Raw genomic sequence first — 15006 nt, 5'->3', positions numbered from 1 at the left:
CTGATGTCTTCTGAGTGACATTTAAGTCTTTCCGCTGTTGTTGATGGAGCAATGCTGCCCGGCACCTTCTAAAGTAAAAAAGCAGTTGAGATAAAATCACACCATACTGAGCAATTCGATGACTCGGTATCAGTTTGTTTAAACAGCCTTTTCACCCGTTCTTGTGCCATCTCTGTCCTCTCTGTAAGCCCTCTTCTTAGTGTCAAACAGATCACAAAGGGATGTAAAGGATGACAGACGCTTTGCCCTTAGAATAATATGGATACACTGTGTTTTAGTTATAAATATAAAATGCAGATGAATGAATTTGTGTTTCATCTGTCTGTCAGTAATATGGATGTGTTCATTGGAGCTCCTCTCTTCATGGACAGAGGCTTAGATGGAAAACTGAGGGAGGTGGGACAGGTAGGCACACACAGAGCATCCGTTGCATATGTGCATACATACATACTCATACTGTAAAAGTGTTTGACAGATTAGGTGAATTGTGCTTTCTTTGTTTTTTATTAAAGAAAGCAAATATATTTAGCTGGAAACTCATCAGCTTTGTAAGAAATAATTAGAAAATTAACAACTCTGTGCCGAAGTATGAAGCTATTTAAAATAGTGCTGTCAGTTTTAATCTTGTTAAAATGAAGTTAACGAGAGTTAGCTAAGGCGTAGGGCTGCACGGCATCAAAGCGTGCAGCCCCACGCACGGGGCGATCCGTGCTAACTTACTAACGGAGATTTGCCGCGTTAATGCGGTTATGGCGTTAACGTCATTCTAACGAGATTAACGCTGACAGCACTAATTTTAAAATATTAATACTGTAACACAAATTTAAGGCAAAGGGTAAATCTTTCTAAAATATGAGCAAAATATAAAGGATGTGGAGTTTTTTGTTAGGCTTCAGTTTGTTAAAACCGTGTGTGTGTGTGTGTGTGTGTGTGTGTGTGTGTGTTCGTTCTTCAGGTGTCTGTCTATCTTGGTCGGGGTGGATTTTCCTTTCAACCACCTCAGTTGCTCACTGGGTCCGAAGTTTACGCCAGATATGGCTCTGCCATTGCAGCGCTAGGAGACCTGAACATGGATGGCTACAACGGTAACAGAGAGCACCACAACACACCACCCTCTCCCCCTCCAGTGTTTTAGCTCTTTCTGTCTTTGTGAGGATAAAGTGAACCATTAACCAATTCAAGCCCCCACACATCCCTTTGATGATGAAGACCAGTTGAAACAGCGGTTTAAAACTGAAATCTGTCCACAGATACATATGTGATACACAAACACAGACACAGGTCCTTGCTGAAGTATACATGATTTAGTAAATGCATCACCTGCTTTTCACCTTGACTGCTACACAGTAGTTCTTTACCCACTCCACATCTCCCTCCACTCTTCTCCAGATGTGGCCATCTCTGCTCCTTACGGAGGCCCCGACCATAATGGCTTGGTTTACATCCATAATGGCAGCCCTCAGGGGCCCAAAGCATCACCATCCCAGGTAAATGCCACACCTGCCCCTTCCATTTTAACTGAAAGGAAGTTTACTACTATAGCAACAAGAGCCCAAAGATAAACTTTTAATTTGAAATGTTTGCCTCATCTCTCAGCGCCTGGAGGGCAAATGGGCATCCAGTTACATGCCCCCTAGCTTTGGGTACTCCATGTCTGGAAATACTGACATAGACCAGAATGGATATCCAGGTAAAGACACACACACACAGACACACACAGAAACGTGTACATGTAGAGAAGCACAGCAGGAGGCAAATGAATGTCAGTAGCTGTGCTGTGAAAAAGAGCTGATGTGTGTTTCTGTCCCACAGATTTAATAGTTGGAGTGTTTGGAGCAGACAAAGCCGTTTTATACAGGTAATCAAATCCTTAATCTACACTGCGTGTGTGAGTGTGCTCGCCTGCTGTGACTGTGTGTGTGTCTGTAATGCTTCTGATAGAAGCTGATGAGTTTAATGAGCAAGGCCACCTCTGATATCAAAGAGCTGCTGTTTTCATTCAGCTCCTACTGGCTTTATAGATGCTATTAGGACACGTTCAACCTGCATCTCCATGCTCATTTGTTTTTGTTTGTTAATATTTATGTACATATATATCCTAAATGTTTAATGTGAACCCTTTTCATACAGTCATACTCATTCATAACCGCTTAGAACAACCAGATGTGCATGGAGTGTTTCCATTGTTGAGGTCTTGAAACCAGATGTGATGAGTGAGGGGAAGGGTTTCAGACTGGGGCACTGTGCGCTCAGCTGTCAATTGTAATAACTGCTTTCTAAAACGTACAGTAGAATCAGTGACGTAGATCACGCGGTCATTATGGAGGCATGTACTGAGATCAAGTTAAAGGAGAGTTTTCCAGAGACTTGTTGCAACAAGCTGTTGACCCCCTGCTGGACATTAAGAAGAATGCAGGTTTAAGGCCTAGAACATTAAGTAAAAGTGTCCACATATTCACTGGAATTACTAAAAGCTCGTTTTTCATACTTAATTTTCCAAAACAAACCAAATGCAGGACGAACAACAAGGTTTAAAAACAGCTTTGTCCCAGCAGCCATCACAGCCATGTGACATGATGCTGTGTGGTTTTCTAAATACTTTTGTCTGTCTTAATGTGTTCTGCCTTGAGCACCTTACAAGGCAATTTTTTAAAATATATTTTTATAAATCATTTGTAAAATGCTAAATGCTTGATTAGAGCTGTAACAGTCGATTAGTCTTTCATCAAAAACTTAATAAGCAACTATTTTGTCGCTTGTATTGTCACTGACCTAACCTCTGTGTGTTGTGCATGTACAGAGCCCGTCCAGTGATCAGTGTAAATGCCACGTTGGACATCACACCCCTGATCATCAACCCTGAGGAAAAGAACTGCACACTGTCTGGTACCAACACACCTGTATCATGGTGAGGAGTCACATTTCTCCTAAAACGTGCACTTGTAGTCTTTTCTGACAGGTTTTTTTTTTTCTTTTTCTTGTCAATACGTTCGGTTCGCCTGCACACATAAACACCTACAGTCATCCTTTGCTGTGCATTTTTGTCAATAACTGATTGAAACATCTATGTTAAACATCATTAGGGGGGACTCATGGGTTGTTTTTCAGTTTTAAGGTGAAGTACTGTCTGAAGGTCAGCGGCCATAGGGCTCCAGACCTGCTCAGTAAGTAAATCTGCAGAAGCTACATCCCATTTTCCCTCCGCACAACAAGAAGAGTTGCATTAGTTGTGGCGGTGCAACATTCAGATTTTGTCTAATTACTCTCCCAGCTTTCCGAGTGGACCTCATGTTGGACCGCTTGAAGCAGAAGGAGGCGACTAAGCGTGTCCTCTTCCTGTACAGTCGCACCTTTCAGTACTCCAAAGACATGACCGTGTCCAACGGCAAAGGGCCGGCCTGCGAGGAGCAGCAGGTCTACTTGAGGGTGAGCGAGTCACACGGTTTAGAATCACAGGACTAACAGATGAAAGCTGCTTTTAGAGATACATGTTACCTGGATTTGTGGCCACAGAGGAATTCAAAGTTTGAAGGATAAAAGGAAAATGCTTCCCAGGAATGAATTTACAAACATGACTCTTTATGTTTCCTCCTGCTCTGTCAGGATGATCGAGAGTTCCGGGATAAGATCACTCCCATCTCAGTGTCGATGGAGTACAGTATGAACTACCAGCAGGCTGCAGACAAAACGGGATTGCAGCCTATTGTTGACATGTCATCTCCATCTGAAATCAACAAGCAGGTAAGTATGTGCAGCTTATTCAATGAATGAACAGCGATCTGTGACTTTTAGGGCCTTTGGTAGTCATGTGAATGATAGTTCACAATTTAGTTTTTTGATAATGAAGACTTTATAGTAGGTTGGACCAAACAATACTGAATGACTCCTTTTATTTATCGTTCTTTGATACTGAGCATCTTCATCTTTGCTCTTCTCTCTATCAGGTTCATATCCTGTTGGACTGTGGGCCTGACAACATCTGCAAACCTGACCTCAAGCTGTCGGTTAAAAGGTGAGAAAACAAACTCAACCTAAGTTAAACCAAAAAGGTTTTGCCAATGAAATCAGGACGGAAATTTAGGTTGAAACCCTCAGTTTAGTGTTCTTTGCCTCCCTTCAGTGACCGTGACCAGATTTACATTGGCGATGATAACGCTCTGACCCTGGAGATCACCGCTGAGAATCAAGGCGAGGGAGCCTACGAGGCCGAACTCCACATCTACCCTCCGCAGCAGGCTGACTTCAGCGGCGTCGATCGCAGTCAGGTAATACAGACGCCACTCCACTTTGCCCAGATTCAGCCAAAATCAGTTTAATGTTCACTTTGAAGTGAGGAGATACATTTTCCTGCTGCTGTACTTTGAGAAATAAAGCTGAAAAGTTCTTGCATTGGAATGTTTGTTCATAAAGTATTACTGCACAATCCAGTTCATCATTGAGCTGGTAATAATTCTTGTAATAATCAGTGATGTCTTATTTTTCTTAGACCCTGTCTAGGCTGTCCTGCGCATACAAGAAAGAGAACCAGACTAAAATGGTGGTGTGTGACCTTGGAAACCCCATGAAGGGAGGAACTAAGGTCAGTGATCGGTGCATGTAAATCAGTAAGTGTGTTATAGGAGTTGGTCCAACTGGAAGTTGATCAGAAGGGAAAGAAAAGTTTAAAGCACATTTGATTTGCCCGAATAAATATTTGAATCAAATATGTTGAACTGCAGCTTTAAAATCAGATTACATCAGTAATGAAGTTTCGATTATTTTGAGTGACCTTTGTTCACCAAATCAAGTCTACGTCTTGATGCATTCTCAATCATCCAGGAAAGTAAATCTCCAAAAGTTGATTCTGTTCATCTGGACGTAGCGTTTTGTGGGAGAAACGTTTCGTTACTCATCCAAGTGACTTCTTCAGTCTCAGCTGACTGCAGGTTTCCCCAAATCTTATAAAAAGTACATTTGCATAATGACTGAAACCAGCCCACTGAAGGAACAATGGGCTGGGAGGTCAGTTCCTTAATCATAATTATGCAAATTCCCATGACCATTGATCAACAACCACTGACCAAAACCCACTGATCAAAGCCCACTGATCAATGGCCATGAGTACCATTCACAGAGAGTTTGGGAATGGCTGCAATCACAGCATTGTAAGATGGCGATCGATGTACCCTTAGGCCCCCTCCTCGATTCAGAGATGGTCTTTCCCTTTTCACGTAAATGGCCTCCTTGACTCCGCGCTCAAACCAGCGTTCTTCCCTGTCCAGGATGTGTACATCCTCATCATTGAAAGAGTGTCCACTGGCCTGTAGGTGTAAATAGACTGCAGAGTCCTGGCCTGACGAGGTAGCTCTTCTGTGTTGTGCCATCCGCTTCGCCAGAGGTTGTTTGGTTTCCCCGATGTATAAATCCTGGCAATCCTCCTGGCACTTAACAGCGTACACTATGTTACTCTGTTTGTGTCGGGGGACCCGATCCTTGGTGTGGACCAATTTTTGGCGCAGCGTGTTTTAGGGTTTAAAAGCCACAGAGACCCGGTGTTTAGAAAAAATGCGTCTCAACTGCTCCGACACTCCTGACACATATGGGATCACTACAGGTTTTTGCTTAGGCAGCAGTTGTCCTTCTCTCCTGGATCGGCTGGAGCTTTCTTTAGGTGCCTTTCCAGCTTTGACAAAAGTCCAGCTGGGATAACCACATTTACTCAGGGCCTTCTTGATGTGCTGTTCTTCTGCCTCCCTGGCCGCTGTGTCAGTGGGGATGGTGTTCGCTCTGTGTTGTAGCGTCCTGATGACACCCAGTTTGTGCTCCAGTGGATGATGAGAGTCAAACCTTAGATACTGATCCGTATGTGTAGGTTTACGGTACACGTCAGCTTTTAGATGTCCCCCATTACTGATGGAAACCTCACAGTCTAAGAAGGCTAACCTTCCACTTTTCATATTCTCCCTGGTGAATTTGATGTGTCGGTCCACCGAGTTAATGTGATCCGTGAAATGTAGTACGTGCTGAGATTTGATTTTCACCCAGGTGTCATCCACATATCTGAACCAATGGCTTGGTGGTGTTCCAGGGTAGGATAGCAAAGCCCTCTTTTCCACTTCTTCCATGTACAAATTGGCCACGGTGGGTGAAATTGGGAAAATTGTTTATAAGATTTGGGGAAACCTGCAGTCAGCTGAGACTGAAGAAGTCACTTGGATGAGTAATGAAACGTTTCTCCCACAAAACGCTACTTCCAGATGAACAGAATCAACTTTTGGAGACAAATCAAGTCTAGTGGTGTCTGCTGGATTTTCTTGCATCCTCCTGCTCACTAATTGGCCCTGTCCCTGTGCTCTCATTGGTCAGATGGTGGCTGAGTTGGGGTTCAGCGTGCACCAGCTATCAGAGGACGACACATCTGTCCGCTTTGACCTGCAGATAGTCAGGTACGGAACAGTGTTTGGTCTCTTTGTTCTGACCCTGCTTTAACTCATCAAATTTAACCCATTTTGATATTTGATAGAAGCAAAAATACCCTGAATGCTACGCGTTTGTATAGGTGCTATAAATGTTTGTACACCGAGACTGCTCCGGGACAAATTCGACCTGAATCGGTTCAGATCAGGTGGATTTTAAATCTTGGGGAACAGTAAAACTGTGTAGGAGCGATCATATGAGGTACACATAAGAACAAAGGTCATAACGAGGTCAGACAGTGCCTTCACACAGAAACAAGAGCTGTAAGAGGGTGGTGGGGTGGTTAGGAAACAGGGCAAGAAGGTTCCTGGTTCAAATCCCAGCTGGGGCCTTTCTGTGTGGGGCTTGCATGTTCCCCCTTTGCCTGCTGTGGGTACTCCAGCAAAAATGCGCGTGTTAGGTTAATTGTTGATTCTAAATTGGCCATGGAGGTAGACAAAGTGCTATATGAATGTACAGTCAATGTGTGACTAGTAGAAAAATGCATTACAAACATTTCATTAGGATTAATCATCAGTTTAGTTTGGTTATTAGCAATGTTCCCTCTAATTTTTCATGTGTCTGAGCGAACACACAAACTCCCTGAGTGGTCCAAGGGACCACTCTGAGCAAAAGCAGACGTGTGCACTGTGGTCACGCCAGCATCGAATCCATCCAAGTTACATGGTTTATTAAAATAATCAAATTACAGCATTTACATTTATGTTAGAATACTTTTAAATAACTGCTTTAGCCCACTTACAATGAAAATTTTAAAGAATCTTGTTCATGACCTGTGTAGTATGTTAACACTATTGGAAGTAAAAATAACTTGAACTCCAATTTTGAAAACACAACTTTCTTTCTTTTCTTTTTTTTAATTTTTTTTTTTTTAAATAAAGCTCTGACTTGTATTATGAGTCTGTGGTCTGGGAGAGAGTCCTGTAACTCTGTCTGCAAAATACAGTATATAATGACCAATGTTGGGCAATTAATTATATAGTTACTGAGTTTTGCAAACAACAAAGTTTTTTGCAGCTGTTTACCTAAAATGCAGCCAAGGCAGTTTTTTAAAACAAACATTTCAAACTATTTAGAGAACAATCAGCTGTTCTGCATCAAATTTGATGCCACACAAATTATTTGTGCCACTCCAAAAAATAATTTCTGTCCACATAAAGGAGAACAACAGCCTGATACCTGCAGGCCTGACAACAGGAGATGTATCACTCCTGTAACACCTGTAACATTCAGCAGTCGCCTCATTGTTCTGACACACACAACAAAACTATTGACTACACTACACACTAACTACACAAGATTTGTGCTAAACGTCGCAAATCTCTCACATCTCAAAACACTGCCGTCACTCCTAAAACTTCCCCTTTCCTAAACAACTAAATGCCATGTTGCCATATCATTTTTTGATTGGTCCACATGGTACATTTTTCCACCAATAGGAAGGCTGGGGGGGGTTGGGAGGGGGGCTGTTTTTGCTCACAGGCGGAGAGTGCTTTCGAGCGTTTTCCTTATAAAATGCCGTTTTTACCGTTTCTTCCCGCAGTAAATATAAACAAAGATAGTATTCAGGAAGAAAACCAAACATTGCAGATATTTTTATCATAACTCTGGTTTTACATGGCCTATCAACACAATTTAAAAACTGGTATAAAGTCCACACTTTTTCCGTCAATTGTTCCGTCTGTCCTGCTCACATCTCCAAAGGTTGTACACGTTGTCATTAACGTGGCTTCACTCCACATCAGCCACGCCGCTTTGCTAAAACACCGGTGTCGGCACATAAGGACGCTGTCATAGCCTGTCAACGACGTTGATTAGCTGCGTATATACGAATGTGAATCGCATTATTGGCTGGACTATGGGATAAGGTGGCATCGTTCTAATCCCATACGGGAGCAGTCAGTCACTTACTGACTAACACTGCAAAACAGAATTGTTAATGTATTTATTATACCGTAATTTCAATTCAGGTTAGATTTTTTTTCTGTGCGCAGCACAGATTTTCTGTGCGCAGAGACCGTGCCAGCAGTGCACAAATGCGCACGCGCGCAGCTTAGAGGGAACATTGGTTATTAGTCAAATGGGCTGTTTATACATTCTAAACAGATCTGTTGTTTAAAAATTGTTGTACACAATCACTATGAGGGACTCTCTGGCCTGGGTCAAAATTGAGTCGAACTTACTTTGAAGTAGGGCTGGGCCATATTATACCGTTCACGGTAATACCGGTATAATGTTAGGCAACGATAGGAAAATGAAATATCGCGATAGAATATGAGTAAAACGCGCATGCGCAGTGCCTTTGTTTTCATACGCACATGGCCGATTGTTGAGTGAAACAGATGAACCAGAATTGGTTTGTAAAAATGGTGCAACTTCAGTGATGTGGAACTGGTTTGGAGTTTGTCCGTCAGATACACGACAAAGCACATTTTTTTGCAGAACATGCAAGCGGGCCGTCGTTATTGCCGTATTTGTCGGACTAAGATGCTCTTAAATCTGGGAGTAATCTGGGTCCTAAACTCCGTATGCTTCAGGTCAAACGAACACTGCAGCATCACTGAGAGTTAAAAACTGTCTAAATTCTTTCATCTTTAATAAAACGATCTGCGTTGCTGCTTTACCAGGTGTAACTATGAAGTTTAACTTCCAGGCATACATGAAAACAGAATTTATTACATTTAACCGAGTTAGAAGTTAGCAGGAAGCTAGCGGAAGTTAGCTCGCTAGTTTCGCTAGTTACCTAAGCATGAAATAGCATGTTCTGACTGAGAGATTTCTGAAAAAATTCAAACGTACAGCTCTGCTATCACGTCCAACATAAATGAAGACAGGAAACTAAACAGCAGTGACGTTTGTAGGGTTACTGAAGTTGGGCTAGCTGGTATATTATGATGTGCTACGTGATCGCTAGCGACACAGCTATGTTAGCTTAACATAAACAGTGAAGCTGGAGGATGAACACTAACACTTTTCCACTTATAAAAGTTAACGTTAAGGTTCCTGATAGTTAGAGACAAATGCAATCGCATGGCAGGATGCTGTAAACGGACCAAACTTCAGTCAGGAGAACAACTGAGATAATCCATCCACAATATGAGGTTAGTCATTAATATACTGCAACAACATGGGAATAGAGCAGCTGTGATAGAATACAGCATTAATGAATCAATGGTACAGAAGTGGAGGAAGCAAGAAGAATGAGTTGAATAAAGTTTGATTTATCTGACTGCTTTGTTTCGCTTAATGTGCCTTATAATCCCGTGCACCTTATGGTCCGAAAAATACGTACTGCACACTGCAGTTTAATGTTGCAAAGCAGCTCTTTTTAACTGCAGTGGATATTATACATGGTTATGCTCAGGATATGTCAGCCCATTTCTACTGGAAATGCCTTTTGGTTAAACTTTCAGCAAGGAATTTGCATTTACACTGTTAAATTTTTATATAGCTTTAATGCACATAAAAACCAGCTTCTTGTTTAAGTGAAAATAAATGGAAGGTTGTCTTTTTGCGCTAGTAATGTTGTGGAGTTGTATTTTGTCTCGCATCAATTATATCGTCAGTTATATCGTTATCGCAAATTTTCAAATATATATCGTGATAAATATTTTTGGCCATATCGCCCTGCTCTACTTTGAAGGCCTGAAATATCAACAGTAGGTAATTCTTGGTAATTGTAATGAGTGCCGCATAGTGCCACCTACTGACAGCACTTCAGTTTTTGTTTTCTTTTTCATATTAGCACACAAACACTGGTGTATAGAGAGGCAAAAGTTACACAAAGACTAAAATCAAGGCTAAAATAAAAATAAGTTTTCACTTTGTCATTATGGGGAATTAATGGTACTCTCAAGAAGTGTTTAAAATGAAGGATTTCAGTACATCCTGTATCCAGTGTGAAATGATAAGGACTCTGCTGTTATTCCACGGACACAAAAGAAAAGCAAGGTACAGTAGCATCAACACACCTCAGAAGGTTTAGCGTGATAGAAGCTAACTGCAATCAGAGTGTTAAGCCCACTTAATTCATTAAAGCAGAGCTGTTTTCCTCGTCTTGCTCATCTGAATGACAAAAGCCCTGAAACTGTGAAGGAAGCAGCTCCGTCTTCACATTCTTCTGTGTTAGTGTTTTTGTACTTCTGTGGCAGAGAGAGAGAGAGAAGTATGTTAATGAAGGGTTTTCAGCAGTCTTTGGTTCGCCTCCTCTTCAGCTCATCGACACACTCGTACTGCACAGCAGTTTCACTGCTCCTTAAATGTGTGTCAGGAGATTTCTGCAGGCCGTTTCTCTCTTTTTGTCATCACCTTTGACATGTACAGATTAACTATGTTTTAACCTTTTCTCATATTCTTAAACCTTTTAAGGTAGTTATCTTTATTATTATCTGTTACATTTGACTTATTCCTGATTTATTTTTGATTTCTTTCATGAGCTCTACATATTAGCAACATTGTTGGTGATTTCTGTATTTATTTGTCAGGTTGGAGCAACAGATTTTCAGTCAGTTAGTTGCAGTTGAGTGTTGTGATGTCTTTGATTTGCAGTTTGGCACTGACAGCATTTTCTTCACGATAAGCACAAATGTAGAATTTAGCACTTTAGCATCAGGTTCAAACTTTTAATCAGGATTTTACTTTTTTTTTTTTACTATTTATTACCATCATTCACTGGACTTATTATTCAATAGTGTCTTTCATTTTTATTTATTTATCTTTATCTTTATTTGCCTTTTTTATGACGTATATCTTCTTTAAAATGTCTTTTAGATGCTTTACAGATAAGAATAGAGTAATCAATAAGTTGTAATATTTCATTCATTCATTTTCTTCAGCTTATCCAATTTAGGATCCTTACATTAGAAATGTAACAGACTCCAGGACTGAGTTGCTGCGCATCAGATATGGTTCAGGCAGAGCCTATCATAGCTGTCCTAGGACGAGAGGCACGGTTCCCCCTGGACAAGTTGTCAGTCTGTCGCAGGGCTGAATCATAAAGACAGACAACCATTCACTGCATTCAGACCTGTGCGCAGTTAGAATTACTGATGTAACTAAACCTGGCACAGTGGTTAGTACGATGGCCTCACAGCAAAAAGGTCCTGGGTTCGAATCCAGCCTCTGCGTGTTCTCCCCGTGTGTGTGGTTTCTCTCAGGTGGCTCTGGCTTCCATCCACAGTCCAGAGATGTGCGCGTGGTTAGGTTATCTTAATAAGGTTAGATCATTGTATTGTGATGTTGTTTATTTTAACACATTTAGGGGTTAGGGATTTATTTATTTTTTTGTTTTTGGTCATGTGAATGTGACTGTTTGTTGATTTTTCAGCTCTAACCAGTTTGACAACACCAGTCCCAAAGTCACCAGCGTCATCAAACTGGCTGTACTCGCTAAAGTCTCCATTAGAGGGTAAAACACACAGAAACACACACTGCTGCTCCTGAGGGTGTTTCACTTTTTGCTTAAGAAGCTTCAAAAGAAGAGGCTGTAATTTATATGATTTTCCCAATAGTATATTTAAATAATAATAATAATTGATAAGCTTGTTGCCTCATCTTTAAAAAGGGATGAGGCTTTAAAAATTACAGAATTTGTACAAGTATAAAAATAAAACTGTTGACTACACCCTCGTTTAACTGGTATATCTCTGACTTTGAAACTTGCTTTAAAAACAAGTTTTTATGATTCCAGCTTCACATTGTTCCTTAAAATGTTTTTCCAGGTCTTCATCTCCTGGTCAGGTGTTTATTCCTATCGCCAACTGGAAACCGAGAGAGCCTCCTGTATTCGGTGACGACATCGGACCACAAATAGTACACGTCTACGAGGTACAGACACACATGCACGAACATGCGGGAGAGACGGGTGATTCTGTTTTTTTATCTCACTGATTTAACTAAGACTGCACAAGATATTATTATTATTATTATTATTATTATTATTATTATCATTACCAGCAAGCATAATGTAATGTAGGTCAAGCTGACCTCATGATTTCACAATGAATTATGCTATATGAGACTGTATTTCTTGTCTCCCCCCCTTTTGGTATTATTGTATAGTTCAACTGCTTTTTGTTTTTTGAAATAATTTATTAGAGCTTCGCAGTTACAGATTTAATGCCAGTGGTTATTGAAAATATTTCTTCTATATTTTTATTTCTTTGGACTGAGATTAAAACTTGCGTTCCCCTTTCACAGCTCCTGAACAACGGTCCCAGTACGTTCAGTAAGGCAGCGCTGGAGGTCAAGTGGCCGTACCAGTTTAGAAACGGCTCTCTGCTCTACATCACCAGCTACGACACAGAGGGACCTATCAACTGTACCACTGATATACAGATAAACCCACTCAATGTCTCTGTAAGGCACACAAATACAGAAACAACACAAATGCACACCAATACCCAAACAGTTCACAACATACAGCTTCTTTCCACAGTTTTGTCACCTGTTATCTTAAAGGTACTTCTTCTAAATTTGTGCTTAAAATATGACTATGACAACCATGGATTTTCTTAAAGAGATCAGCTGACATTAAACTAGTGCTAGGCTGTACTTTATACCACTTTGTACCAAAACATGCTGAGTCAGTTTAACCTTCAGTTAAGCGGCCACATCATCACAGGACACACCTGCTTACAGTGGTGGTGAGAGAAAAAGGCAAAGCCTCTTGAGGAAATGGGGTAGCTAAATCAAATGTTCAAAGTCAAACAGCAGCGCAGACCAAAAAACATGTCAGCACCAGCTGATAAAAAGCTGCCCTCTAGTGGTGAAAGTTTTTGTTAAATTCTTCAGTTTGTAATTAGACAAAGTAGCTTTAAACACCTATAAGAAGTATTTCTGCTGTTCCAATTAATAATGTGATACTGTGGCAGTGCTCCTTCTCTTACATGTTTCCAACAAATAAGCCTTTCTGTGTGTGTCTGTGTCTGTCAGAACCCACTGAGCACCTCAAAGAACACCAGCACTGTTACGCCTGGAGGACGAGAGTCGGAGGGACGGAATCAAAACAGCGTCCGCCGGAGGAGAGATCTGGAGTCCAGAAATGCAGAGAATGACCTGCAGACACTGGTAAATCTACACAAGCACATATGCTTTGAATAACCCATTTGTATGACATGAAATTACACCTTGACTCATGCCTGATCGTGCTAAGAACAGCTGATGCATCCCAGCAGCTTTAGATGACATCTTCCTGTTTAAAATATTCAGAATCAAATTGTGTTCCTAAAGAAAAGCATTTGTGTATTTTTTCTGTCTGTAATTATTTTCTGACCAAAGTGACTGTGTGTGTGTGTGTGTGTGTGTGTGTGTGTGTGTGTGTGTGTGTGTGTAGGACTGCCACACAGCTAAGTGTCTGACACTGAAATGTCAGGTCGGTCGTCTAGAAAGGAGGAAGAACGCCATCCTCTTCATCTACTCCAGACTGGATGTCAACAACTTCCTCAGGGTAATCAAATAAAAGCACCTATGTTAGGGCAGAGCAATGTTACTGAACACAGCAACCAGCTCTGTGTCTGTGTTCTCTTAAATTATATATGCATGCTCTTTTCTTTCTGTTTCCTTTCCTGATTAACACAACACAACATGCACTGGTTTGGGTTTGCTGTGTGTCTCCATCATATTATTGTAGTGTCTTTACCTTACAATATAAAGCACCTCGAGGCAACTGTTGTTGCAATTTGGTGCTATGCAAATAAATGGAATCTAATCACACAACAGAACATGTGTGCAAAGTCTTCGAAACAAAAGCTGGTCTTTATAAAGTTTCACTGTTGCACTAACCCAGTGATGGCTGCCTGTGCATCTATGGGTGCATTACATGCAGTGGTTGCTAATAGCTAATCCAACATTCATAATCTGGACTTTTTGCCAAAATGTAAACAAATAACCAGAACACAGTGTTGCCCATACTGTCACATTTTTAAACCTCTGTCCTAATTTCTCTAATAGCTGAAGAACACATGTCTGTTGTTAGGTAATATCCATTCTCCAGGTCGTGATTTATCCTCAGCATTTTGGACTTCATTTGTCAGACATGTGACTTTTTTCCCTCCTTTCAGCCTGAGAATCAGAATCGTTCCTACGTGATACAATCAACAGCTAGCTTCAGTGTGATCGAGATGCCCTACAAGAACCTGGAGATGGAGCTACCATCCAATAGCACCACAGTAAGACACACAAACACACATGATCAGCATGCATGGAAGACACAGAATTATCTACAGACACAAAGTCAACACAAAATGTGTGTGCACATATACGGAGGTTTCATGAATGAAATACGTAGCAAACTAGTGACTTTAAAGTTATGGTTTTCTTCTGAAGTGCAAAGAATTTCACAGAAAGCTAAACAAGCATACAAAACCTCTCAGTGCAGGAAGTCAGACGCACGACAGTAGACTCGTTATCAGCAGGGAGATGGAAAATAAACTCTCTCACCTTGCTGTTACACAAACCAGTTCCTGTCTGCAGAAAAACAAAAAACAAGAAGAACAAGAAAAAATCTTGATTTCTGAATGAGCTCATATTTTCACATAAACTACATAAAAT

General features: G+C 41.0%; 1 protein-coding gene across 1 annotated transcript in view; it reads left to right on the top strand.

The window, feature by feature from the left end:
- The window catches only part of itgav (integrin, alpha V), a 41783-nt gene that overhangs the window by 22369 nt on the left and 4408 nt on the right, over positions 1 to 15006 (top strand). The window contains exons 12-30 of the mRNA XM_063497024.1: positions 330 to 405; positions 956 to 1085; positions 1390 to 1487; positions 1597 to 1690; positions 1813 to 1858; positions 2801 to 2908; positions 3109 to 3164; positions 3272 to 3426; positions 3604 to 3741; positions 3945 to 4012; positions 4121 to 4265; positions 4487 to 4579; positions 6346 to 6425; positions 11783 to 11863; positions 12177 to 12282; positions 12655 to 12813; positions 13390 to 13524; positions 13790 to 13903; positions 14517 to 14624. Coding sequence (XP_063353094.1) covers positions 330 to 405; positions 956 to 1085; positions 1390 to 1487; positions 1597 to 1690; positions 1813 to 1858; positions 2801 to 2908; positions 3109 to 3164; positions 3272 to 3426; positions 3604 to 3741; positions 3945 to 4012; positions 4121 to 4265; positions 4487 to 4579; positions 6346 to 6425; positions 11783 to 11863; positions 12177 to 12282; positions 12655 to 12813; positions 13390 to 13524; positions 13790 to 13903; positions 14517 to 14624 — 1990 coding nt within the window. The remainder of the gene's footprint in view (positions 1 to 329; positions 406 to 955; positions 1086 to 1389; positions 1488 to 1596; positions 1691 to 1812; positions 1859 to 2800; positions 2909 to 3108; positions 3165 to 3271; positions 3427 to 3603; positions 3742 to 3944; positions 4013 to 4120; positions 4266 to 4486; positions 4580 to 6345; positions 6426 to 11782; positions 11864 to 12176; positions 12283 to 12654; positions 12814 to 13389; positions 13525 to 13789; positions 13904 to 14516; positions 14625 to 15006) is intronic.

This window comes from Pelmatolapia mariae, linkage group LG16_19 (genome assembly GCF_036321145.2).
Source record: "Pelmatolapia mariae isolate MD_Pm_ZW linkage group LG16_19, Pm_UMD_F_2, whole genome shotgun sequence".
NCBI classification, from domain to species: Eukaryota; Metazoa; Chordata; class Actinopteri; order Cichliformes; family Cichlidae; genus Pelmatolapia; species Pelmatolapia mariae.
Note: the sequence above shows the minus strand (reverse complement) of the source record. Positions and strands in the feature narration are given on the sequence as shown.